Source organism: Miniopterus natalensis, chromosome 5, assembly GCF_054644295.1.
Source record: "Miniopterus natalensis isolate mMinNat1 chromosome 5, mMinNat1.hap1, whole genome shotgun sequence".
NCBI classification, from domain to species: Eukaryota; Metazoa; Chordata; class Mammalia; order Chiroptera; family Miniopteridae; genus Miniopterus; species Miniopterus natalensis.
Genome location: NC_142085.1, coordinates 72,208,640 through 72,234,231, shown reverse-complemented (window position 1 = coordinate 72,234,231; position 25,592 = coordinate 72,208,640). Strand labels below are relative to the sequence as shown.

Sequence of the window (25,592 nt, the reverse complement as noted above, 5' to 3'; positions counted from 1 at the left end):
GTGTCATATGTAAATGAATGTTACAGAATGAAAACATGGTGGAATAAAGCACAGACTTGTTAAGTATAGAGGTGTGGTTTTGAAATCTAGCTTCACCATTCACCCTGTGATATTCAGAATTATATCATTTATTTTTTAAATTACAAACATTGCATATATTTATATACAATTTATAATGCATTGTAATTTTTAATTATAAACATTGCATATAATTATAAAATGCATGATATATTTGTAAAATACAAGTTTAAAGAAGAAAATGAAAAGCATCAATTATTTCACCATCCACAGATATACATTTTGTGCATTTACTGTGTGTAATGACTTATTTTACCCTTCATTTCCTTGTTATGCTTATTTCTTAAAAATCACACACCCATGTGACTCCTTTAAGGCCATGTATTTAATAATAATCTGTATATAATTATGCAATGTAGACCATGCATATAATCTACATAATAATGTGATAACCTTTGGTTTTTAACCACCTAGGAGACCTCTTTTTAGGAATAGTAAAAGCTGTTGAACCCCCCAGAGGAATGCACATTCCACTACATCTTACACACAATTTCAGCGCCTCAGGAGTCCTCACCCCCCAGCCTTCCTGACCTTTGGTCTCCGTGTCCCCAGTTACAGTGGGCATGAGGCAGCAGGTCTCATCATAAAAGCACCTTTAATTGTGAGACAATTCTTCCTCACGGAGCACGAATCCCGTTTCTAGGATTCCGACTCAGCAGCCCTAATTCTCTCCTTCACAGACACAGAAACTTAATTTATTTTCAGCTCCAATAGTTGAATCGGGATTATTGTTCCACACATGACTCTCCTTCAGACTAAACTCTGCAGATCCCCCTCCAACTGGTCCTTTCATGTGGTTTCCACAGCCTAAACCCTCTGGCCACTGGAAACAAGATGCTTCCAATATGTCACAGCTCACTGGGATGTGGTGCCCAGAACCGAGCAGAGTACTCTGTCCTGGCTGTCCCAGCCTGACCCAGGAGGCCACTGTCCCTCCCCTCCCCATTTAGACCTTCTGTATTCAGTGCAATTGCTGGTCATGACCCACATCTGGAAGCCACGTGCAGGAAGTGATGCACCCCCGTTTACTTCTGTGTTCTGAATACTGGACTCTCCTTCTTCCCTGTCAAGGTTTTTCTGTATCCTGACTCAATCAGTCCAAATAGCCTTACCCCCCTCCCTGAGTTTTGTGTTACCTACAACTTGCTAAGCATGCTTTTATTTACTCATCTAACTCAGAAATAATACTAACAAATAGGATAGTACAAAGATTCATCCCCACCCTGCTAGTTATGACTTTCCAGATTTATATTATTCATTAGCATTCAAGGCACATGCTGGTCAACCAGCTAGAAGTCTCTTCAATCCTATCATCAACACTAACAACTCACTATTTCACTGTTTAGTTCAAACAACACAAAGGTTACAATTTTCTCAGGAGCTTTCTCTTCATTTTTTTGATGCACTGAAGTCATGCATATTATCTATGACATGAAAACTTAAAAACATCTACTTTGTATAAACAGTGTTGCTTAATTTTGTCATCTCCTGTACTTCGTCAGCAACAGTAATATTTTTTTTATTAGAAGTCATATGATCTTCTGCGGGGATCATTAGTGGCTATGAGGAGAGAAGGGTAGGGAGATGGCATCTCTTGGTTATTCTGAGAAGCAGCAGCCCCAACCTTCACCTCAACACACACACACACACACACACACACACACACACACACACACACACACACACACAGACACACACAGAGAAAGTCATTGGACGCAGTGAATTGTTAGGTCCCTTCAAATGCTAAAATAGTCTAGGAAGTAAAACATTCATATATGTTGTGCTATTAGGACGATATATTCAATACAATAAATACAGACACTGCAACAATACCACTTACCTAGTACTAATAATTGATAAAGACTTAAGTGCATTTGTTAGCCAGGAGTCTGTCAGGCCTTCGATCTCTGCCCTTAGCTGCAGCCATGCATCTCTCTTGGCAGGGCCAAGGAGTCCTGCAACACGGAAAAGCAAGGCCGAGTCACGAGATGCACATTTTCCAAGAATACCTAGTTTGGTCTCCCTTCTATCTAGTATAGATAATTTTTATTCCAGCCTATATCAGAAATGGAGAGAGATACTGATTTATATCAATACTGATCCTTCATTTCAGAATTGATTATCCATTCATTCATTCAACAAATATTTATTGAACTTCTACATGTCAGGTACTAGGCTGAAAACTGGGGATGTAACAGGGAAAATGTCGGCCACTGAACCTAGAATCTGACATAGTGGATGCCAACCACCTGAGGAGCTTTGACCACCCCCGTGCCCAGTCCCACTCCAAGGCTGTGATGCAGCAGGTCTGGAGGAGAGGTCAGGGTCTACCAGCCCCATATAAGGATTACCATACCTCAAATATCTGGGCTGCCTGAGAATGTTTAGCTTCTTAATAATCACAATCATTACCACTTTGAAACAGTAATAATGGCATTTTCATATGTAGCTTATAGGATGTTTCTAATATTTGTACTAAAGTGATCACAAATATTTTGCTTTATAAGAAGTTAAGAATTGTGTTGAAAATCCTGAAGTATATGACACAGTTATAAACAGTGGTTGGAAGCTATATTGGGGTTATGATAAGAAAAGAAGTAGGCATGCTAATTTTATTTAAGCCCTTCCTTTTATGGTAAAACAAGATCATGTAAATCTACTACAAAAGAAAATTTCTTACTTTAATTGTATTTCAGAATACTGGGAACACATATATAGGTGGATTATTTGATTTTTTTAAATCAAAATGTATAGTTTCTAGCAAGTCTCATTTGTCCTTATACCAATATAGAGATGCTAATGCATCACAGAAAATGGACTCATGCCACTGTTTAAACTTTTTAAGATATACGATTATTTATTAGTAATCTTGTTAACTTTGAAATAATTTGAATAATACTCTTCAAGAGGGAAATAACAACATACCGGGATGATAAAAATTCAGATTTTCCAAAAGGATCTTTATTTTAAAGTTAAACATATCACCCACAATTGATTTTAAATAGAATACCTATTTACTTGATTTTACAAAAGTGGCTTGTACAGAGCATTAGAATGAATTAGTTGCCTCCCTAGAACTCTGGGCAAGGCAGGAGCCTGCAGAGGCCTATTTCTCACTTGGAAATGAAGGTCTTCCATATGTAAGCTCCCTTTTGGTTCTAACATTACTGTTTATGGTTCTACATTTTTTCTTCTCTCGTATGGAGTCACTGAGTATCCGCTGAGCATCTGTTATGCACCTCAAGCTTGGCAAGGCACTGGGAATACAAGGTGAATGTATCACCCTCATGATGAGTTTGGGTGTGTGTAATGCAGATACTACAGCTAAAACATTTTCTTACTAGACTGTGTTCCATGGCACACATGTGGATATACATACGTAAGGTATGCACAAGCATATTAGCTGTATCATTCAATTTTAATTCTGGTTTATGCTCCTCATTCATCTTTTTTTCTTTTTTCTTTTTAAAAACAAACAAACAAACAAACAAACAAACAAACCACCTTGGGAGAAAACTTTATGTGACCTCATGGCTAATCTTAGGACCTTGACCTACAGTTGATCCTAATAGAGTTCATCAAGGTTTATTATCAAGAAGCACATTCTAGATCTAAATTTTGATGTCATAGGTTTGGGTATCACCTGTAATATGTTGATAAGTATAAAATGATTTAGATATTACCTACGAAGTTTTGAACTTTTAAAAAACCATAACAATCACTGTACATGGGAAAATATACTGTCAGATAACATGCAATTTTTAAAAGAATAAAATAGGCTCCTTGAAGCCTTCAAAATAACAAAAAGCACTGGTTTACATTTATTTCTGATAGGATCCCAGCAAGGTAATGCTTGCTCACAACTCTGCTTCCATGACGGGAGCTTGTCTTTAAACAGGCCTTCCCCCGCCTCAGTGAGTTCCTCCGTCTGGTTTCACTGGTAGCGTCCCAGCTGAAGATGGCAAACTAAATGCCCTGCCGTTAATCGTGACAAAGTATCTGGGAATAATGAATTCCCAAGGCCTTTGACAGAGCTACACATCTTATTTTGCAGTTAGATTCCCCCCTCCCTAGCCCCCTTCTAAGAAACTTAAAATCCTGGCTCAGGGGATCTGCATGAGCTCTTGCTAATGTATTTCCCGGTCGGCCCGTCTCTACTATGGAACGTGGAACTGCAGCTCAGGTTCTCCCTCTCTAGGGTGCCTCTATGAGGATGAAAGCCGCACCTACCTCCGACATTGTTCTTATAGGTGTTGTATAATTCTTTTACTCTTCTGTAACGAAAAGCCAACTTCCTCATCCAGTCAACCCCTCCTCTTACACCTGTTGGCAAACAAAGGTTTGCACTACTTGCAGCTGCATGGAAGCCATCAGTTGCAAAGCTGTAGGTACTGCAACACCCAAAATATATTAAAGAGAGATAAAAGAAATAATTACAGGTGCAAAACTCCATAGCTGAATTTCTGTAGGAAAGAGCAGACTAGAAGGCATGGCTTACCTTAGGTCCTGCCCATTATCATCAGAGGAAACATCATCTATATGAACTTGATCACACTCCTGTTAAAAACATTGGAAAAGTTACTTGTTTTTCAAATGATGCTTTGCACCATGCTGGAAGGTTTTTTTCCACCTTTCCATTTGGATCAGGCTGTGGCCAGGAGATGGCAGCATTTGCCCATCCATGCCAGCGTCTCCCGCTGAGAACCCGCGTCCTACCCTGTAAAACCCGAGTCTAGAAGAGTGCCACAGAAAGGGGTCTGAGGACACATGGCACGTGGGTTTCCTGAGAGCAATTTGAAAAATAATTTTAGTGTTGATTATTGATAAGAAATTCTCTTTTGAGTCTTTATACTAATCACTGGTGTTCCCTTTCAGCCATTTCTCCATTTCTGTTGTGCATATGTAAGTACTGAAACAAAGATAATCTGAACATACACAAACTTATTTGGTGTGAGCACCTCGGTAGTTGCTGTTGTTTATTATTTGTTGAGCAGAAACAGAGGGCTTGGTGATTAAGTGCTCTGTGAGATTTCTATGACTTCCTGCACTGGGCTGGACCTGAGATACCGTGAAAGAACCAAGTGGTGTGATTGTGGTCTTTCAACACAGAAGAAAGCTAATAACCACAAAAGGCGACATTTTCTTTTTTTCTTTTGGTCAAGTTTTAAAATCTTTAAACAAAAAAAATTCTTAAAAGTAAAAGGGGAATAATGAAGATTTACCACATACAATGTGCTACAAACTTAGAGGAAAACAAACTTTAGGTACCTATACCCAACAACTGACCTGATTTAAATTATAGCGTGCTCAGAATAAATGGCAACTTTTTGGATAAGAATTCAGTTCTTCTTTACTATTCTATCTTCAAATAATCTGCAAAGTTCCAGTGAAAGAGTCTATGACCTAAGGGTGAAATTTGGCTGGAGCACCTAAAAAGTCCAGTACTTACTAATCTCAGAATAAATACGTGTTAGCTTTTTGGGCTTCTTCTTTCCCCCTCAGATTATTTCGGTCAGACTCACAGATTCTGACTTTATACATAGTTTGCTTACTATTCAAACCCAATTTAAAAAATTATAAACTTCTTACAGCTACTATCCGCAGTCATTATAGGACTTGAAAATATCTGGTAGTGAAATATTTAATATTTCCATCTCCAGCTTTCTGCCCCGGCTTCTTTTAAAAAATAAAACCTTAATGACTAGCCCAATCAATACAATTTTAGTACATAAGTTGAAAAATACAGGTAAATTCATTTTAAAGGTTCATATGATTTACATAAATTACGGGTTTAGTAAATTTTGAATAAATCTCTACCTATATTAACATGTAAGAAAGGGCCCAGTAAAGCTAACTGGACTGGAAGCTCCCTGAGGGGGGTGTTTGGGTCCCCCAGATATACCCCCACTTACGACGCAATCTGTCATAGAGTAATTGCTCAGCAATTCTTTGTTGAGTAAATGGCAGAAGTCTAGACAAATTATAGTTCTCGACAGAAGTACTGCAGTCATTTAAATCTTCTAACACAAAGTTATGGTGATATGAAATCATATTCTACATGGTAAGAACTGTAAGCAGACAGTTCTATCAGGACTGGAGGGGAGGGGGAGAGAACGGGCTAAGGACTGAGGCCAGGGGAGCCATGGCTGGACAGGCATTTGGACTGAGTAGTCTCTGATAGGAGTACAGCCCCAACTTTAACGAAAGGAGGCATTATGCTTCCAGAAAAATCTCAGGGAAAAGTGCTACAAGCAACAGTAGTAGCTGCTTGGGCTCTAAAGGAAAGAGTGGAAAGATTTAACCAGTTTGCATGAAAATTGAAAATAAATTTCTTCTTCCAGAACATGGATTGAGGCAGCAAAGTAGTTCTAGATGACAAGGATTACTTCTTATTTAGAGATGGTGACATTCTTGGTAAGTATGAAGACTGAATTAAAACACTATTGAAATAACAGCATGTGAAGCTGCTCATTTCCCCCTAAGTTCTAAAATCTTTCATCATGTAAATAATTTCCATGTCTTTCTTTTACAATAAACTAATAATATCCAAAAAGAGTTTGGAGGAAGTTTTTATGAATTACCTTGGCAATTAGATGTTATTTCTACAGTTAATATCCTCTCATCCTAATTTTTAGAGAAATTCCTCTGACATTTCAAGTATTAACTCACATGATTAATTTATACATTTTGCCCCCAAACTCATTTTTTTACTCCTGAGGACATCAGTGTATCAAACTTTTTGAACCATGAGCTCCATATTTGAAGTTATGTTTGAGGCTTTTCCAAATGGAACTTCTCTTTAAATTTATGCCTAGTTAGCTATGCTGTTGACTCTGGACTCTTGCCCGAGAATTACACTCCAGTGAAAGCAACCTGAACTTCAATCACGTACATTTTTAGAAAAATCTAAATAACTGTTCTTCAATTATTTTCATTCAGAGGAACTTTGCAGGAATCATTTTGGCCAAACCCCAAAATACTAAAAACAGTGTAATGCTTTGGCTTTAACAAATTTCAGTGTAAGAACTCAAACATTTGGCATAATTCTGGTACTAATCTTAAATTCTTTCATTTTGTTTAATAAGGCGACCGCAATGTTGTCGCTGATCTTTATCATAGTTGTAATCCACAGCAGTCTTCTCTCACTTTTGTGAGCCAGAACTCCCTGGTGCCTTCTTTTCTGGAAGTTATTCTAACTGAAATAACATTGTATTTAAACAGAGCATTCTCTTCTTTGGGGGAGTAGTGTGAGCATTTGCCTTCGCTGCAGTTGGGCAGGATGTCCTGAAGTGTCTATTGGGGGGATTTAAATTTGTATCTTCTAAGGAATTATGTGAAAGCAGCTGCTATTACATATGTTGCAGTAGCTATTGAAGGATTTGAGTCTCAAATTAGATTTTTAGGTTAAGAAAAGAAACCTTGAGAGATTTGATACACAGGGGGAAAAACAACAACAGTAATAGGCTAATGCTGGAGTTACTCTCTTGAGGAATTCTCCTCTTCATCAGAAACAAAAATAGCTTAATACCAGTTATGAGGCCCAGGACAATCTTTGCTTACAAGAGGTTTACCGAACTAAAAAAAAAAATGGTAGAAAGGAAAGTTGACTTTCAAAATCAGATGCAGAAGGAGAGTGGATATGTGTGTAACTATAGTGAATGGTCTTGAAAGCTATTGTTTAGACTTTATTAGTTTTAGTATTTATCTCACCTGAGTCATAAATAAGCTTTTGAGTTTCCTTGGGCATTTCATCCGAATGTGCCTGTGCGTGCGTATGGCATGAGTGTGTGTGCATGCGTGTGTGCGTGTATAAGAATCCAACCAATTTATATGCGAGACCCAATCATTTTTTTGACTAAATACACTTGTTGGATACCAAGTTTTAGTGTTCGAGTCAAATACAATTTTTATCACTTTCTAAACACAACTAAAAAAGCTATAGTCATAGAAAGAAAGTCAATACCAATATTTTCTCAGTTAATATTTCTACCAGAGATCCTGCCAGGTATTTTAAAAATATATTTTATGTAGTACCTAATCCCAAATCAAAATGCTTAAACCACCATAGCTGAGCATGTTTCTGATATGCAAATATTCATGTAGAACTTGCTAAAGGTATTTGCAAATTCATTATATTCTACTTTCACGTTCTGTTGAAAGTTGGGTGGCAAATTTATTCCATCTGTTTTCTAATGTGCCAGTAAAATAGCTAATGGGTCATTTATTCCATTATTTCTAGTAAAAAATAATTAATAAAATGAAATAAAAACTATAAAATTTGGATAAAACTACATAAAACTTCCTTTTTTTGAGTCTTTTACAGTTTTGAAAGAACTAATAATCTTAGAGTTCTCTTTAGAATGAGGCTAATCCATTTTAACCAACAGAAAAAAGTCAACCTAAGAAGTTACGACTCTATATAAAAAATTTAAGTTCCCAAAAGGTTAAAATGTGTTTCTTATTATCATGTGTATATAAAATCATTCTGTACACTAGACAGGGATCAGTAGCAAGATTACTTTAAATCAGGTTTTAGAGAGGTGATTATTATTTCTTATAATAAAACTGAAACACTTGCCTAGAAATACTAATCTTTCATATGTCCATTAAAGAAAAAGAAATAAAACCTCTTTAAACAGACAGTAATTTTATTATCCAGTAAAAACAGTGACTCACTGAAGAGAAAACAACAAAATGCGATGACACAGATTTCCAGCACATACGTTTACAGGACATACTGAACAATGCAATTTTTGCTCTTATGTCTCAACTGCGAGTAAAACTGGATTTAAGACCTTGACAATTTAACAAATCTCATTGAAGACACTAACGTGGCCTCTCTTTCTCACACACTTCTGTGAATTTCAGCGTGGTACAGGGGCCGAAGTGTGTGCTCTGGAGCCAGACAGGCCCCAGGGTTTCAAAGCCCAGTTCTACCACTTAGCAAGCAGTTACCTTAGACATGATTTTTATGCCTGTGCTCCCTATAGTTCTACCTCTACAAAAATAATGTGGTAAACATTAATTTCAAAAGGTTGTTAATTAATTAGTGGAAATTCCAATATAAAAATGTTGAGCACAAGGTGAGGGTTCAGTAATAAAAATCTCCCTCTTCATTCATAATATTATAGACAAAAACTTTTTTTTATTCCACTGTGAAACCATGAGATAAAAAATAAATTTAAGTGGCATTTAAAAAAAGAAAGAAAAATCTCTTTCAGCATACTGGTGTTTGACTGGGAGGTACTCCTGCCCAGCGCCCAAACTCCCAGTTATTTCACATTTTATTGTCTGAATGCCTAATGACTCAGATCATTAGCAGATTATATACCTATTACAGAACCTATTCAGCTATCCTGAGGCTACTTTTCTGTTGGGTCCTTTTCATTTAGTAGTTGGAAATGAAAAGATAAATTGGGGGGGTGGGGAGAGAAAATAAATGCAATCAAACCAGTCAGATGTACGATGTAAATAGCTCTAGCACTGTTTTATCTAAAAGGGAGGAAATGAGGAATGATAATGTTGTCTAAAATTAGGTATCAGGTTGTCCACAAAATTTAAGGACCTGCACTAGCACCGTGAATAGTATTTGTAATTACTGTCCAGTGATTACCTAAAGAGTGTCCTGGTTTATATTCTGAAAAAGCTAATGCTCATTCCAAAGGTGCACCTGGATTGTGGCTGACACACTAAAAGGATGAGGGGCAGTGTATCGGGGTGAGCGGCACGGGGCAGGAAAGCAGACTTTCCCAGATATTTTTGTTCTAACTACGTGCCAGTACATAGGTATAATTCATTAACTAAATTTAGCTTCTGCTTGTATTTGTATATACATTTTTCCCCCTTGACATGAACTTTACCATTCTCTTAGGCTAAATTTCTATCTTTTCAGTTCTCTCGAGATTATCTGGTTTTACAGAAACCATCTAAAAATTTTAATAGTTGAATAAAACTATTCTTACCTTTTAAAATTCTTACCTCTAAATCATTAAAAAATAAATGTGTATCAGCAAGATTAAAAATCATTTCCTCCATTCGGAGTCCAAGGGTTACAGCCATGGGGGGATCCTGAAAAGAAAACACACATACAGGTAAAATTTCAGTAAGCACAGTTATTATCAAAAATATTTCAAGTGCATACTGTTTGTGGTGATGGGGAGACTGCATGGATTTTTACCTGATTCAAAAGATTTCCCAACTACCTGAAAAGGTGCCTTTCCAAAGGGTTTATATGAGAAATAATAAGTATACTAGATGCATCTGTGAACTGAGAGGGATTTACACACACATAATGACCTGTACGTTCATGAGAGGATCCAGTCTACATATACTCCATGGAAAGTCCTTTGGAGAAATGTATTTGGATGGAATACTGAAGAACGGAACAGACTTGTTAAAAAGAAGAAGGGATGTCCTTTTAAGAACGATGACAAATAAAAATTAGGATTGGGAGAAAAGTAGGTCTATTGGGTGTTTGCAGGGCTTGAGTAGACAACGTCATCTGGAGGCGGGATCCAAAGAGCTGACGGAACATGGTGAAACCATCACTTAATTATGAATTGCATTTTGATCAACAGGCAATATTTATCTGCCTAAGTGTATAGTTTGTTCTAACATGCATTTGACTAGGGATGAAGAGAGAAGGGTTGAAGATAATGAAAGGAACATTAATTCAGGAAATGTAATCTAAGTAGAAAATATATACACTTAGAAGTTTAATAAAAGGGGATTACTAAGGAGTCAAAGTGACTTATTTTTTGTTTACAGAAACGAAGATATTACACAGTAGCAAGGAGTTGAGAATCAAGATCAGAGTTGGTACCTCACCATGACTCACTGTAGTTGAAAGCCTGGCATGAGGAGGTGTAAGGCTTTAAAAACTAAGGAGAGTTTAGGGATTGGGCTACGGAAGTAATTCATGCTCAAATATTGTGTTTAAAGTGATCAAAGTTGTAATGATCTCTAAAGAGAACTACTATAGGTGTGACCCTGAAGATATAGAAAATAGAAAACCTAGAAGGAACAAACCCTTGGAACTTGAGGCCAGAATGAACCTGGTGTTAGCAAGGAGAATATGGTTTTGAATTAAGCTGACAAGCCTAGAAGGATATTATTCGTTTTGGCTGAGAAGTCTTTTTGGAAGACCTCAGAGGGTGATTTGGGTTGAGTGGCTGGGCCGGGAGCCAGATTGTAAGGATTTAAGGAGAGAGTACCGAACTTGTGTTTTCAATGGCCTAATAAATGGCATTTCAAGAAATGTATTTCAACTTGAGGAAATGTAGTGCTAACTTGAAATTAATTGATGTTAAGATATGCAACCCAGGTCGGGCCCAGCAGTGTTCACATACACCCCGGAATTTATCCCACTTAGGAAGTAGAAGCCCCTCCTCATTTCACACCTATGCCACGACAACCAATTTTCTTCCTATACTTCCTTCCATAATGCTTTGAGGGGGTCACCCTAGACTGTAAATATATTTGAAGTGTCACCTCATAGTCTGTAGTGATTAAAATCTAGAGAATAGGAATTGAGTGCTAAGCTAAGAAAAGAAAGAGTTCACCGAGGCATGTTGAGCAAAGCTAAGACTTAATATGGGAGAAGAGAAAGGATGGTAAGAAAACGTTAAATGTCAACATAATTTTCTAATTGTCTACACCTCTTCCTCAGAGACTTCTGTGGATTTCATAGCTCGAGATTCTTTCTTCTCAAAAACATGTTCATTGTTCACATACTTGATGGTATCCTGTTCTCATGCCCTTCAGTAAGGAGGACTCTACTTTGACTCTATTGCTAGGTTCATCTGTCTTCCAGTGACAGGATCATTTGGAGCAACATATCCAAACATCAGATCAATTCCATTTTATCCAACAAATAGACATTCCAGAACAGGAACAAAAACATGAAGCACTCATTCTGTCTCAAAGACTTTCAGAATTCAGAGGGATCTCTTGTTCTGTTTCCTTCAAGTATAAAATTCTTCTTTTTTCTTATTTCTTTTTGTTGTTATTCATGTTTTTGTTGTTGTTGAAAGAAAGTCTCTAAAAGTTGAGCAAAAGTTTTAAAAATATACATTTGTCTTTTTTCTGTAAAAAAATTTCCTCTTTCTCTTTGGGGTGGGGGTTGGCTAGGCTGAAGACATAGAAAACTTGTAAATATTCCGTCTATTCATGGAACCATGAACAAAATGTCTACAAAAATATCAGGAAAAATCAAATGTAATTATAGCATGAAAACATATAATTCCATTAGTGACGCTCTATGCTTTTGAGGAATGTTCACTGATGCAGGACAATAAAACTGAGCTCCTCACTAGTCCGTATGTTTCTGATGATTACTGCCCTAAAGATATATATTTCAGATGGGGGTTCAGAATGGCTCATTTAAAAGGTTTTCCTTCTTGAGACTGGGTTGGTTAAATTCTTATCCTACAATTTGCCAGTTTTCCTTTTGTAAGTTTTAAATAAAATTATTGACTCTCTCATGTTCATGCCTCACATTCTTTGCATTTACAGATCAGATTTATGGGGATGGAAGAAAACATACTGTTCCTCTTTGATTGCTACTTTCATCGATTCCACGCTTCTGAAGTACGTAACTCTTTACGCTACCCCAACAGTGATAGGAAAATCCATGAAAAATGCATTTTGTGCATCTGATAAGCATGCAAATAAACATAACTTTTAGAAAACAGACAAGAATTCTCCAACAAGTAAGCACAAGGCATGGTATGATGAACACTGTATTGGAGCCCTCCACTGGAATGCAAGCCCACGCCACTGGAAGGGCTGCTCATTTGTTTATCAAGCTATGGCGATTCCACATCACGCACTCTGCGAGAGCCAGGACTTGGTAAGCACTTTGGCAAAATATCATTTTGAACCGGGAAAGTTTAGGTTTGAGGTTTGCCGGAGTGTGAACTAGCTGTATTTTAACTAAACTTTCCAAAGAGCAAGGCTTATTGAGAGGGAGGTGTTTTGTTTGCCATGCCAAAAACTTGCACAGATGGGCTAGGGATAGTCATGCCACAAGCCAGGGAAAATCATGCCTGTAAGAGGCGATCTAGTTTCGAGGAGAATGTCTAGTGAGGGCTTACTTTCAAATATCTACTTTGACTCCTCCCCTCCCCCCCATCTTACTAAGTCATCAGGACAACTGATTCTAAGTAGGCAGATTACAGTATCACGTTTTTCTAGCTAAAGGACACAGATGTAAGAATCCAAAAAAGATGACCAGGAATTTGGTGGGGGTGTCCTTAGCAAGGTCTCTGTAGTGTTGGGCTCCCTCTGCCTGCCAGACACCGTGAAAGAGCTGCCGGCGCCTGCAATTCCGTGGTTTTATCAGGCATTTGAGAGTTAAATATACTCTGGACTGAACCCAAGTTTTATACAGAGATGTTTGCTCATTTTCATTAGATGTTTGTAGAATTATGAGTACCTTATGAATCAAGAATTACTGCAGTTTTTCAGTTTACCTGTAGGGAGTGTTGAGTTTAGGGTCTGAAATAAAGTGATAGTGAAAACTTGGACAGAGGAAAAAAGTGGGATACTAAAGGCACCGACAGGAAGCTCTGATGCATATTTTACACATATAACAGTTCCAACAGGTTCAAAGTGTCTACAGCAGAGCTTAATATGGGGCGAACTGAACTTCTGCCAACTTACTCTGTGCACCGCTCTATTAAAATACCCAAACTACTCCCAAGACATTTGGTTTGAGAGAGAGAGAGAGAGAGAGAGAGAGAGAGAGAGAGAGAGAGAAAGATGAAAGAAATGAATAACTCTTGGCCCTTAAATGTGTGATTCTAAGTTGGATGTTACCAGCATATGACCAAGTCAGGTTCAAGTACGGCAGTTCTCTATGTCTAAATACTACGGCCTATTAGCCAGGCTAGCACAGAGCATAAATTGGAGCCAGACTGTCTGTCTATGGGCCTCTGCCCTGTACTGGGCCATCAGCTGGAATTCCTCCCTGAGGGGCACAATATAAAAATATCTCAGGAGAGAAAGCAATTATGTGATTTTTTAAAAATGGGGGACTTTTTTTTTTTTTTTTTAAAGAACTCAAGTCCTTGGAACAGTTACTCCTTTGGGACCTGACTCACTCCACGAACCAAGGTGGAAATACTGAGTGGGTTTGTTAGGAAATAAACTCTTATAATCAGTGACAAGAGAGAAAGTAGTCATGAATCAGAAGGGAAATTTAACAATTGAGATGCTTGTCTATGACGGATAGGCAGTGGGCTTAAGAGCTCTCAGGGGTATTGGAGAACGTTTTCAGGAGCATTCATTTATTTAGCACAGATTTACTGAGTGTCTACTATGTGTAAGAAATATTCAAATTCTGAACTGAGAGCAGAGAACAAAATAAGCAAAGTCTTTGTCCTTTAGGGCTTTACGTTGTCACTGGAGGAGCTACCTAATATATAAACAAATGAAAAACCAGACAAATATGTAGTATTTCAGGTGCTGAAAAACACACACAGAGTTAGCAGATACAAAAGACTTTAGGGATAGATGGTGATGGCTCATTTAAAGAAAGCTCCAGGAAGGCCTTTCTCAGGAGTTGGCAGTGGAGAGGAGAGACCTGGAAAAGGTGAGGGAACTAGCTGTTCACAGACACCAGCGTGGCAGGGAACAGGGGCAGAGGGGAGGAGGAGTCTCGTGGGTGTGGAACAGAGAGAGGCAGAGGGACCCAGGTCTGGGAAGTAAAGCGAAGCGAGTATTAAAAAGAAGAGGCAGTGCTCAGCTGGGCCAAAGGCAGGCCAGAGGCCTCCGCAGAGGCGCCATGATCTGGGAGGAGGTCATTCCTTGGACTGGAAGAGCAGAGAGAGGGCAGCAACTGGGAAAGGGGCTCAAGAGGATTTCCTGGTGATGGGACTATTACAGCATGGACTGTGGAATAGGAATAATCCCAACGGGTGGGAACCTGGGGACGCAGGGGCGAAAGAGGCCGTTTTAGGAGTAGATTCCCTGAGTGAGTGAGAGGGTGAAGGGGTAAAGAAAGGGCAGAGAATAGAGTTACGGTGCAAAGGTGAAGTAATTATTTCAGTGGCTTTTTTTTTAGCGATGGAGGAGGAGTTTTGTGCAGAACTGAGAGGGGTGCTGAAGGTTTGAGGGGAGAGGTCTGAAACAGTCAGCTGGAAGAGCTCATTCACCCAGGAGCCTGGATCCACTTAGACATGTGGCCACACCAGCTGCTGAGGGACAGGCAGAAAGTACAACCGTGAAACGCACTGTCAAATGTTTGGGGCCCTCAGACTTTGCATTTGTTATTTCATATGAACCATAATCACTCTCTCGTCACCCTCTGCCTCTCTAAACACTGAGCTCAGTGAATATCTTACATTATGAGATAAAACAACAGATACGAATCCATGCAAATATCTTTAGAAAACAGCCAGTTTCTCCAACATCCAGATTCCCTTGAAACCAAATAAAATAGGTCACATTGATGTGTCATTTTGTATTCAAACAAAGTTTGCGAGAATACTTTAAAATAATGAAACTTGTACGCGAAATGAATGTGCATGTCTGGGCTGCCCTGTGGGCAGGGGACAGGCTCAGCTCAGCGATGCACCACTGGTGGGGAAGGGTGAGAACTCGGCTTTGGGAATTCCTCTTAGAGCCAGTTTATGAGTCACTCAAGAAAAGCAGCTTCATTTTTTTAACGGCCCACCCTCCTTGCCTCTCTGCTGGCACCCCTTCTTAGCCCAAATGGAAGTCCATGCTCGGTTTGGGGATGGAGGCAACTTTATGGCATTTTTGACAAAAAGAAAAATAGTGGTATGTTGACTATGCTTCTTACTCATCGCCTTGGGTACAAATGGCCTTGTTACTAAAGATCAAAATTCCCACGAAAGAATGAAGGTTTGAAGTCAGGAAACATTTTAAAAATCTAAAGGTAATTTGCAAAACGATTAGTTCCACCACTGATTTGGCATAATGGAAGCGACACAGATGTTTAGACGTGGACGCTGATGGTGACTACTTTGAAGGGAACTTTATTTGGATTCACGTGTTCAAGTTCGCTTGTTGATTTTAAACATTTATCTATATGAAACTTAGCTGCATAAAAATATTGCAATCAGTTCAACAGGACTTACTGTGTATTCCTCATAAGTCAAAATTATTCCAGAAGAAATGCTTTCAATTATGGGCTGGAAACTTTTTAGATGGTATGCTCTATCAGTACTAGAATTTTGGCATGTGCACCAAATTTATGTATAGTTAATTTACTTATGAATTATATACATGTTCTTTAAATTATAATCATATGCATGTATTTATAAAGTATGTACATTATGAAAGACAATAGAGACTGCAAGATACAAGTATGTGTGTGTGTATTTGTGTGTGTATACACACACACTAGTATTTTCTTTCCTTATCTCAGAGGAGAATCTTGTGTATTTCTGGCCCATATGCATGCACCCTGCTTAATGTTTTAGATGACGGTGATTGTGATAAAGGGACTAAGACTCCTTCTTCTAAATGGTCATTAAACAAAATTGCTACCTTTCATACAAGTTTAGCAACATTTGCTACCTATACTAAAAATCAAATGCAATGCGGATTCACCAAGAGTGCAGTTTAGGAGGAAGTACATGAGTGCGACTCATGGTTACTAGTCTAGGAGACAGAGCTTAACAAACTTGCTAAAAGCTGCACATTGAGCTGTCATGAGATTCTATTAAATAATGTGACACTATAAAGACATAGGAAGACACTTCAGTAGGTGTGATATGTAAAGTAACCAAAGTCAGATACAACTTTGAATCCGGTCATTGAAGGAGGGCCACCATGTGCTGAGTTGACTCTGGTTAGATTATGAGCCCTACAGAGTCAAAGACACAAACAGTAATGACCTGAACAATTGTGTTTCCAGCTGAAAAGCCTGTTGCAGCTGCATCAACCTTTGAAACAGCACTCACCTAGGTGTGTAACAGCACAGTTGTAACAAGCTAGCTCACTATGAAAACAATGACAAGAGAAACAAAAAGGAGTAATGAGACCATCTGTCTCTAAATGTATGTGTGTGAGAGGGTTGCTGTTCATGTCCTTATTCAAAGTTACAAAAAATACTTTTATTCATGAATCCAAAGGATCTGTCAGAAAAAGGTATTACAATTCCACTTCCTTATTCCCAATGGCATTCTACAGCAACATTTGGGGCAACAGATTAATTCAAGCAATTTCTTAAGGTTCCCTTATTAGAGGATAATATGTAATTTTATATGTTTAATGTCCATTTCAATTTACAAAAATTTTTTGTAAACAATTCTATCAAAGTAATAAGCTTGGTTTCAATGTAGAAAACTCAAAATCATGAGGAAGAAAAAAGAATGCAATTTATTATTAATTTTGTAAAATTTGCTAATTCACAATAAAAAACAATGGGCCCCTAGAAAGAAATAATGAAGAGCAGATTTGACAGATTGCAATAAAAACACTTAAATGTATTTTTTCCTAATTTTTTTAATCCTCACCTAAGAATATGTTTTTCATTGTTTTTTTAAGAGAGGAAGGGAGAGAGAGACAGAGAGAGAACATCAATGTGAGAGAGAAACATTGATCAGTTGCGTTACGTATGTGCTCCAACTGGGAATGGAACCGGCCACCCAGGTTTGTGCCCTGACCAGGAATTGAACTGGCAACCTTCTGGTGCACAGACAAAACTCCACCAATAGAGCCATCCAACCAGCTAAATGTATTTTTAAATGGCTCTTGATTTTTGAACAAAATCAAATTCTAACAAGGCTTTTTTGGGGGGAAATTTCTTGATTCCTTACCTTGCCGTACTTCTGGGCATAAGAACCTGTGAGCAGTGAATGAAAAACAATGATGGTTTCGTCCAAGTCCCAGACAAATACACGCTGAAGAAAAAGATAAATATCAAAGGATTATCAAATTCTAAGGAAGCAGACATCTCTTTACAAGTAGAAAGAATCTCACTTTGTTGTTGAATATAGTCTTGATACCATTTTAGAGAAACCTATCATACTCTATTTATTTTCCCCCCCAAATTTTCCAGATATAACCCCTGCAAAACCTGAGAAGCAGAAGTAATACAAGTAATAAGCTTAAAAATCAGATATCCTAATTTGAATAAATTTACCCAAATATTTACTTGCAGTTAATACCCCCAAAGACACATTTGGACTTTATGATAGACGTGAACTTGAAACTTTATTTTAAAGTTCTATGCCTCATGGATTCATGAAATTTTGCAATAATACATGCAAACAATTAAAAATTTAAAAATATTTAAAAGATTCAATAAGTAATCCCTAAATGGATATTGTAAAGTGTGAGCTCTTGAGTCAGCTTAGACCATCAGATGGGTTGTTTACCCTGCACAGTGTTTGAAAGATTTCAAATTATTAATCAACTTTTCAAGATTAGGAGATTTCATACAAACTTCAGGGTTCACACTACAGCAGAGAACCTGGAAGCTGTGGCAACGCTGGCTGTGGTTCCACGTGGCAGGGACGGGTGGGCCCCTTTAGATTGGGCCAATGCTCCCTGCTCCCCACAGAAGGCTCGCTTCCTAACCCAGTTCACCCAGTGATTACCACCTGCCCAGAAGAATAGTTTCTCCTGATGTTTTACAATAAAAAGTAACCTGCTTCATATGGATTTATCTCAAAAGAGCTTTCAACCAGAAAAAAATAGCACATGGAAATTTTTACAGATATAAAAATTTTAACCTATATCAAATGATTGGAATTTTTCCTATTTTCAGAAGACAACACTTCCTTTCCATACCGGTTAATTTTAAGTTTTAAAATTAATTGACCCACATAAATATCTTTCATTACTGTAGTACTACCAAATAGAGTCCACAAGCAATTACTTTTAAATTTTCTGTTTGTGCCAATGTCGGTCAAAAGATGCAATTATCTCAGACCTAGAATTCATAAATCATTATCATTTTTAAGTTGTTATTGTTTTTAATTTGGCTATTATGATGGATGAAACTTCAGACTGTGCAGCTGTGAAATGCCTACTGCAAAGTGGATCCACTTCCTTCATGATATATATATATATATATATATATATATTTAAAGTTTGAAACTTTATAAAACTAAATATAGATACATGAATTCAATAAAAGTAAAACATCATATTCCGCTCTTTGAGGCTGAGTCAGCATACCTCCAGGTCGCTGTCGGGAGGCGGGGAGGGGTTATTTTTCCGGCCTCTTCCTCGGGACTTCGACCCAGAACTTCTACATGTTCTCTCATCCAGATCTTTGATGGGCGTGGAGGGGCTCTGCACGGTATCAAACTCTCCTATAAATAACATAACTTACATCAAGAATAGCACTTCAATTTTAGATCAGATCTGAGTCTTCAATATTAATTATCTCAACAAATTCTTATACAACAGAAATCTCCTTAGGGAAGAGAGAGAGAGAGAGAGAGTGAGAGAGGCAGAGAGAGAAAAAGATTTATACTCCCAAATACCCCAAATCCTAAGGGAATAAAAAAATTGTCTGTAGGTCAGGCAAATCCCTCCTAGTTTCAGTCTCTGTGATCTATCACACCTGAACGCCTTTTATACAACATAGGCCCTCAACTTCCTGTTCCTGCCCCCGCCGATATATTTATCTAAATTTAGATCTGTTCTCACCTCCTGACATCAGAGTTCAGAGGAGGAAATGTCTTCTGGATCAATCCCATGCCTCCACCTGCAAACCCGACTCCCCAGCCTCACCTCTTAGGGAACCCCGCTCCATCAGTCAAACCCTCTCTTGTCTTCCCGCCAGCCTCTTCCTCTTCTGGGGTCACAGGCAAGTTTAAAAGTCCTTCCCTTTGACCTTCCATTTCCATCTTGCTAGCTATCTTATTTTTTAAAATGGCATTTCTTAAAAGAATAGCGCACCCCAGTGCTGTCCAACAGAAATGTAATGCGAGCCACAAATGTAACCACATATATAATTTAAAATTTTCTGGACGCCTCATTAAAAAAATGTACAAAGAAACATGTAAAATTAACTTTATTTGTCCATGTTAATTGACCCAATTTATCCAAAATATTCATCTCAACCTGCAACCAATATAAAATTATCACTGACTTGTTTTACGTGATCCCTTTTTCGTACTAAGCCTCGCGCGCCGTGCGCACTGGCGGCGGACCCCAGTCTGTCCTGGCCACGTTACACGCGCTCGCCGGCCACACGTGGCCAGCAGCCACGGCACAGGGCAGCACATCTCTCTCCACTTCCTGGCACCCCATTTGTCATCACTTAGCTTCAGTTCACCAAAACTCGAAAACGACTCATTCAAAGTGCCCGATAATCACCTCATTGACAAATGCGACAGACAGACTCAGAGCTTATATTCCTGGGTCCCCACGGCGGCTCTGATCCTGGTAAGCGGCACCTCCTCAGAGCCACTGCTTGACAGCTGGTACCCCGCACCCTCCCAGGTGGAGAATCTCTCCCCCAGCCCTCCTCTGCCTGGGAGACACGGCTCCTTTTTCTTCTCCCGTTCCTTACATGCTGATCTTTAAGAGTCCCATCCTTTCATCACTGTCCCACTCGTGCCGGGTGACCCAACCCTCCCAGAGGTTGCTCAGCCTCTCCATGCGACGACCCACACATAAATCTGTACCCCCTGAGGCTACATCCGAAGTTTCAGACCCTGAGTCTAACTGATTTCTGCATGTCCTACAGGGATCTGAAAGTCTGGCATGTCTAAGGCTAATGGTGAAGCATCTTATGAGGTAGGGAGTAGCGAGCAGCGGCAAATCTGTGTGTGTGCGGGCGGGCGGGCGGGCGGGCGTGTGTGTGTGTGTGTGTGTGTGCGTGTGTGTGTGTGAAGCAAATGAAGGCACAACTGAAGTGCAGTCAAACCTCACAAGTAATAAGGGTCTGTTTTACCCTATGGCTGTAAGCATTTTACTCAATCTCTCTGAATCTCAGTCTTTCTGTATATTAAAGCATCGATAATAGCAGCTACCTTTTTGAATTATTGAGATAGATATGATTTATATTTAATTGGATTTAAATCACATGCATAAAGTAAAAAACTTCTATGAGAATCTGATGGCAAACTATATTAAATTTAGGATATGCGATTTTTTGACATAAAGATGTTACGCCTATCACGCTTTATCATGAAATTAAAGTAAAATAATTTTGAGGAAAACTGAGCAGATTTTAATCTAAATAACCAAATCTGAACAAACTAGATAACATTTAGGTAATATTTTTTTCTGAGATGTACTAAATTAATAGTAAATTTTACATAAGTAGCTTTTCATCATTTATAATGATTATAACACTTTCTTTGGGAAACACTGTGCATGTCAGGATAGCATCAAAAAACATATGTCTGTGCTCCAAATATTATTTGCTCTTAAATCACTGCTAGCACAGTTGATTGCGTGGGTCTCTGCTATCAACGGTGTGAGAGTAGACAGGATAATAAAAAGTTCTTTAGTTATAAGGTTGAATATAACCCTATCTTACAGTAAATCATGTTTCAGCTTACTTGCATAGGCATTGATTAGCCTTTAGGTATTTAAACACCCACCAGCTTCTAAAATATATCACAATATTGTTTCTACTTTAATTTTTTTTTAACAGAATTTTCCTAAGGTTACTATGTCCTGCAAATCAAATGCTCTCTTTCAAACAAAATGCTGATTCAAATTAAGCCTCGCTTATTAAATAAGCTCATGATAATTTTGGGGAGAGGACATTCCATATGACCTGTCTTTCTGTTCATTACCAACCATATTTTCAGGTGTTCACTATCCTCAGGCAGCTCCGTTCTTGCAACAGTGCAAGAGCTGAAAGGCCAAAAACTTGCAAAATCCCCGTCACTGTGATGTTATGGGCGGCTGATGGTTGACTGGACCCATAAAGAAGGAGTTGGGCAGGAACAATTCAGCTATTCCGATAAACTGGGAGCCAACAGCAAGAGAGTGAAAAGAGCAGGAGGAAGGGAAAAGAGTATTCACAGGAAGTGTCTGGGTCTCAGTAGAAGTAGGACTTGATACCGCTGATTCTTTCCAATTACTCAAAGATCTTAAAAGGGCTCTAGAAATATGGACAAAATATAAACAGAAATGTTTTGATGGAGGTAAAGGCATAGCTTTTTAAAGAACTAAGAAGTGCAGCTCCACATTTATTACACTTTAGTATCTGTCATGTACTGTGTTCTTTCTAAAAATGTTTCTTGAAATACATTTGGCTTATTCACTGCTCATGATGTCTGTGTGATGATTTGCATCAGTAGCCTGGAGCAATTGTCTGTTCTTTCCTCAATGTGGCTAGAATTTCATTATATATGTATGCTATGCCTTATTTATTCATTCTGCTGATGGACATTTGGATTATTCAGGATTTTAGGCAGTTGTGAATAAAGCGGCTATAAACATTCTTGGTCTTGTCTTGTGGACATAAGCTCCCATTCCTCTAAGGTATATATGCCTAGCAGTGGGATTGCTGGGTCAGAGGAAAGGCACACGCTCATGTTTAGTACACTCTGACCACCTTTTCCCAAAGTGGTTGTATTAATTCACTCTCCTACTAGCAATGAGAATTCCAGTTGCTCGACATCCTTGCCACTATCTCGATATTACCAGTCTCTTTTATATTAGTCATTGTGGAGGTATGGTGATATCTCATTGTAGATGTAATTAGCACTTTCTTGATGAGTAACGATGTGAAACACTTTTTTGTATGTTTATTTCCCATTTGGTATCTTCTTTTTATGATATAACTGTTTACATCTTTTTTCCATTTAAAGAACTGCGTTATCTTTTTCTTATTGATTTGTCAGCACTCTTTATTGTAAAATATATTCTATGTCTATATCTATATCTATATCTATATCTATATCTATATCTATATCTATATCTATATCTATATCATCTATATCTATATCTACCTAATCTGATATAAGTCTCACTTTGACCCAGTGAATTTGGTCTTTCACTATCCTCTTTTAGTAATGGAAAAACTGGAGACGTGTGGAACTTAACTTACCAAGATGAAATAGCTTGGATGTGGAATTCTGGGAAGATTCCAGAACTGCTGCCTTAACCACCAGGCTATCCTTCCTCCAACAAACAGCAACAGACCCTCCTGATTACAAGCCTATATCTGTTTCTACTAATCAAGAGTTATACAGATTTTATACAATTTGTGAGACTGAGAGCCAAGAAACTTATCGAAAGAACTTCATAGTAAAAGAGCAGGTCCTAAAGTGGCCAAGGCTGTCCCTGGGCTCCCACAGCCACCAACCAGGTGGAACTGTTCTATACCTTTTGAAGGTGCTATCCTTTTTTCTGATAAAGGGTAAAACCAGGAACTTGAGCCCAACTGGTCATTAAACATTTGTTGACACCATTTTTTTTTTTTAAAGGAGAAAGCTGTCAATTCCAGTGCGTCTGCCAAATTTCACCCAAGTAGTTGCACTAGGGTACATTAATACTGTAGGTAGGGAAAATGCAGATTGGAAGAGAAGTTGAACGTGGAACAAGTTGATATATAAGTCCTCTTGTTAGCGTCAATGAAATGAATTAGCACTTTGCTTTCCTTCCTGTCCTTAAGTGAAATGCCATGAAGCTATGGAAAGTCTACTGTGTTCTGCCTAAGAAACTGGCTTCTTTTCAAAGAGCGAAGTGATCTTACTATATCCCTTACTTTTCTGAAGCACTAGTAAAGCTTAATTAGCTAATGTATTGTAATGTCTGCCAAGGTCTCAGAGTAAAGGATAATATTGTTATAAATTACTAATTATATAAAATTTTAAAGATGTTTAAAATATTTTATAAAGGAGGAGCTGTTAAAATTATCTCTAATTTTAATGTGCTAATCATTCATCACTTCCTGAATGCAAATCAAAATTATAATATACCTAAGATAATCTTTACGTTAAAAGCAAAGACAGATCTTTATAAAGATAATGAACTAAAATATCTGTTCTTAATCAGCATGGTGATTTTTCTTTTAAATACGCTGTCAAACTACTGAGTAAGGTGAAGTAATAACTGAATGCTATTTGCAATTTCCAAATAACATCAGTCATTACCAACTGCCTTAGGCATTTTCTTGGACCAACACTATACATGATTGAATAATTACCCTTTAATCAGTACCGTAATGAATAACTGTACCTTCCCTGCTTTAGATATTTAGATCCAACTTTTTTTCATTAGGATTTATCTCTAAATCAGAACAACCAGCTGTCTCTTATAGAACATAAAGTCTGTTTCTATTTTAAAAATGGGAGACGTCAATGGTGATTGATTTATGAAAAATTGTGGATTTAATTGTTAGGTCTCTGCTTCAATTCCAAAATGCAAAGCTGATTAATTGGAAATTTTCATAATCTTAAACTAAATACTTCAGATTTCATCAATAATAAAGAAAGATCTCATAGTTATAAATCTGTTTACTTTTTGTATGCATGCCAGATCTGAAAAGGCAAAATCAAAATTAAAAGTACCTTAACTAAAGTTCTGAGGTCAGACATGTGTATTGTTATGACTTTGGTTGAGAGAATTATATAGTTACAAGTAGAAATAATTTCTACTTTAAATTTAACAGAAAATCTGATAAGATCTGAAAATTATCTGTCATACCTATAAAATCTTTACATAAACCAAGGCCACAAAACTTTCTTCCATGTCTTCTTCTAGAAGTTTTACAGTTTTAGTTTTTACATGTATTGTACATGGTATGAGTTATGAGGCAAGATTCTGGTGTGTTTTTGTTTGTTTGGTTTTGTTTTTTGTTTTGGCATGTGCATGTCCAAGTGTTCTAGCATCATTTAAAAAAAATTATTCATTCTCCTACTGCTTTTGCACCTTTGTCAAAACCCATTTTCCAGTATACATATATTGGTGTATTTCTCAACCCTCTGTTCTATTCCATTGCTCCAAGTATGTGTCCTTTTGCCAATCCCACACATTACTGATTACTACACTTTATAATAAGTCTTAAAATCAGGCAATGTGGGCCCTCAAACTTTGTTCTTATTTTGTAAAATTATTTTGGCTATTCTAGTTCCTTTGCCTTTCCTTGTAATTTTAGAATCACCTTGATAATTTCTCCAAAAAGTCCTGCTGGAATTTTGATTGGGATTATGATGAATCTCTATTAAACTTGCTTTTAACTTTAAATGCTTCAGCTGGGTTAAATATGTGTCAACAAATACGATTCCAATGAGAAAAAAGATAAGCTTCAGACAACAAAAAACACAATGGATTTTAAATATGTGCTAATTAGAAAAAGATACCAGACTACTTAGCAACGAACCTACAAACCCTAGGAAGGTAGGGAACATTCACTGACTGGACACACTGATGATTCACAAAGGTGAAGGAACTCTACAGTCTCTCAAGCATAAAGGAAATATGGTTAGATATAGCCAAAGAAGATAACACTACAACTTTTCTATGTTGTCAAGATCATCACAAAATAATTAGTCTGGCAAAAGGTCTCCTGACCTTTCGATATTCATTTATATTCACATATATACTGCCATTTAAGATTA

General features: G+C 37.8%; 1 protein-coding gene across 9 annotated transcripts in view; it reads right to left on the bottom strand.

The window, feature by feature from the left end:
* Positions 1 to 25,592, bottom strand: part of EYA4 (EYA transcriptional coactivator and phosphatase 4) — a 207,119-nt gene that overhangs the window by 7,076 nt on the left and 174,451 nt on the right. For all 9 annotated transcript variants that reach the window (XM_016204953.2, XM_016204951.2, XM_016204960.2 and 6 more), the window contains 6 exons: positions 19,234 to 19,370; positions 17,868 to 17,951; positions 10,057 to 10,146; positions 4,577 to 4,635; positions 4,309 to 4,469; positions 1,919 to 2,033 (listed from right to left, as the gene is read on the bottom strand). In XM_016204953.2, coding sequence (XP_016060439.1) covers positions 1,919 to 2,033; positions 4,309 to 4,469; positions 4,577 to 4,635; positions 10,057 to 10,146; positions 17,868 to 17,951; positions 19,234 to 19,370 — 646 coding nt within the window. The remainder of the gene's footprint in view (positions 1 to 1,918; positions 2,034 to 4,308; positions 4,470 to 4,576; positions 4,636 to 10,056; positions 10,147 to 17,867; positions 17,952 to 19,233; positions 19,371 to 25,592) is intronic.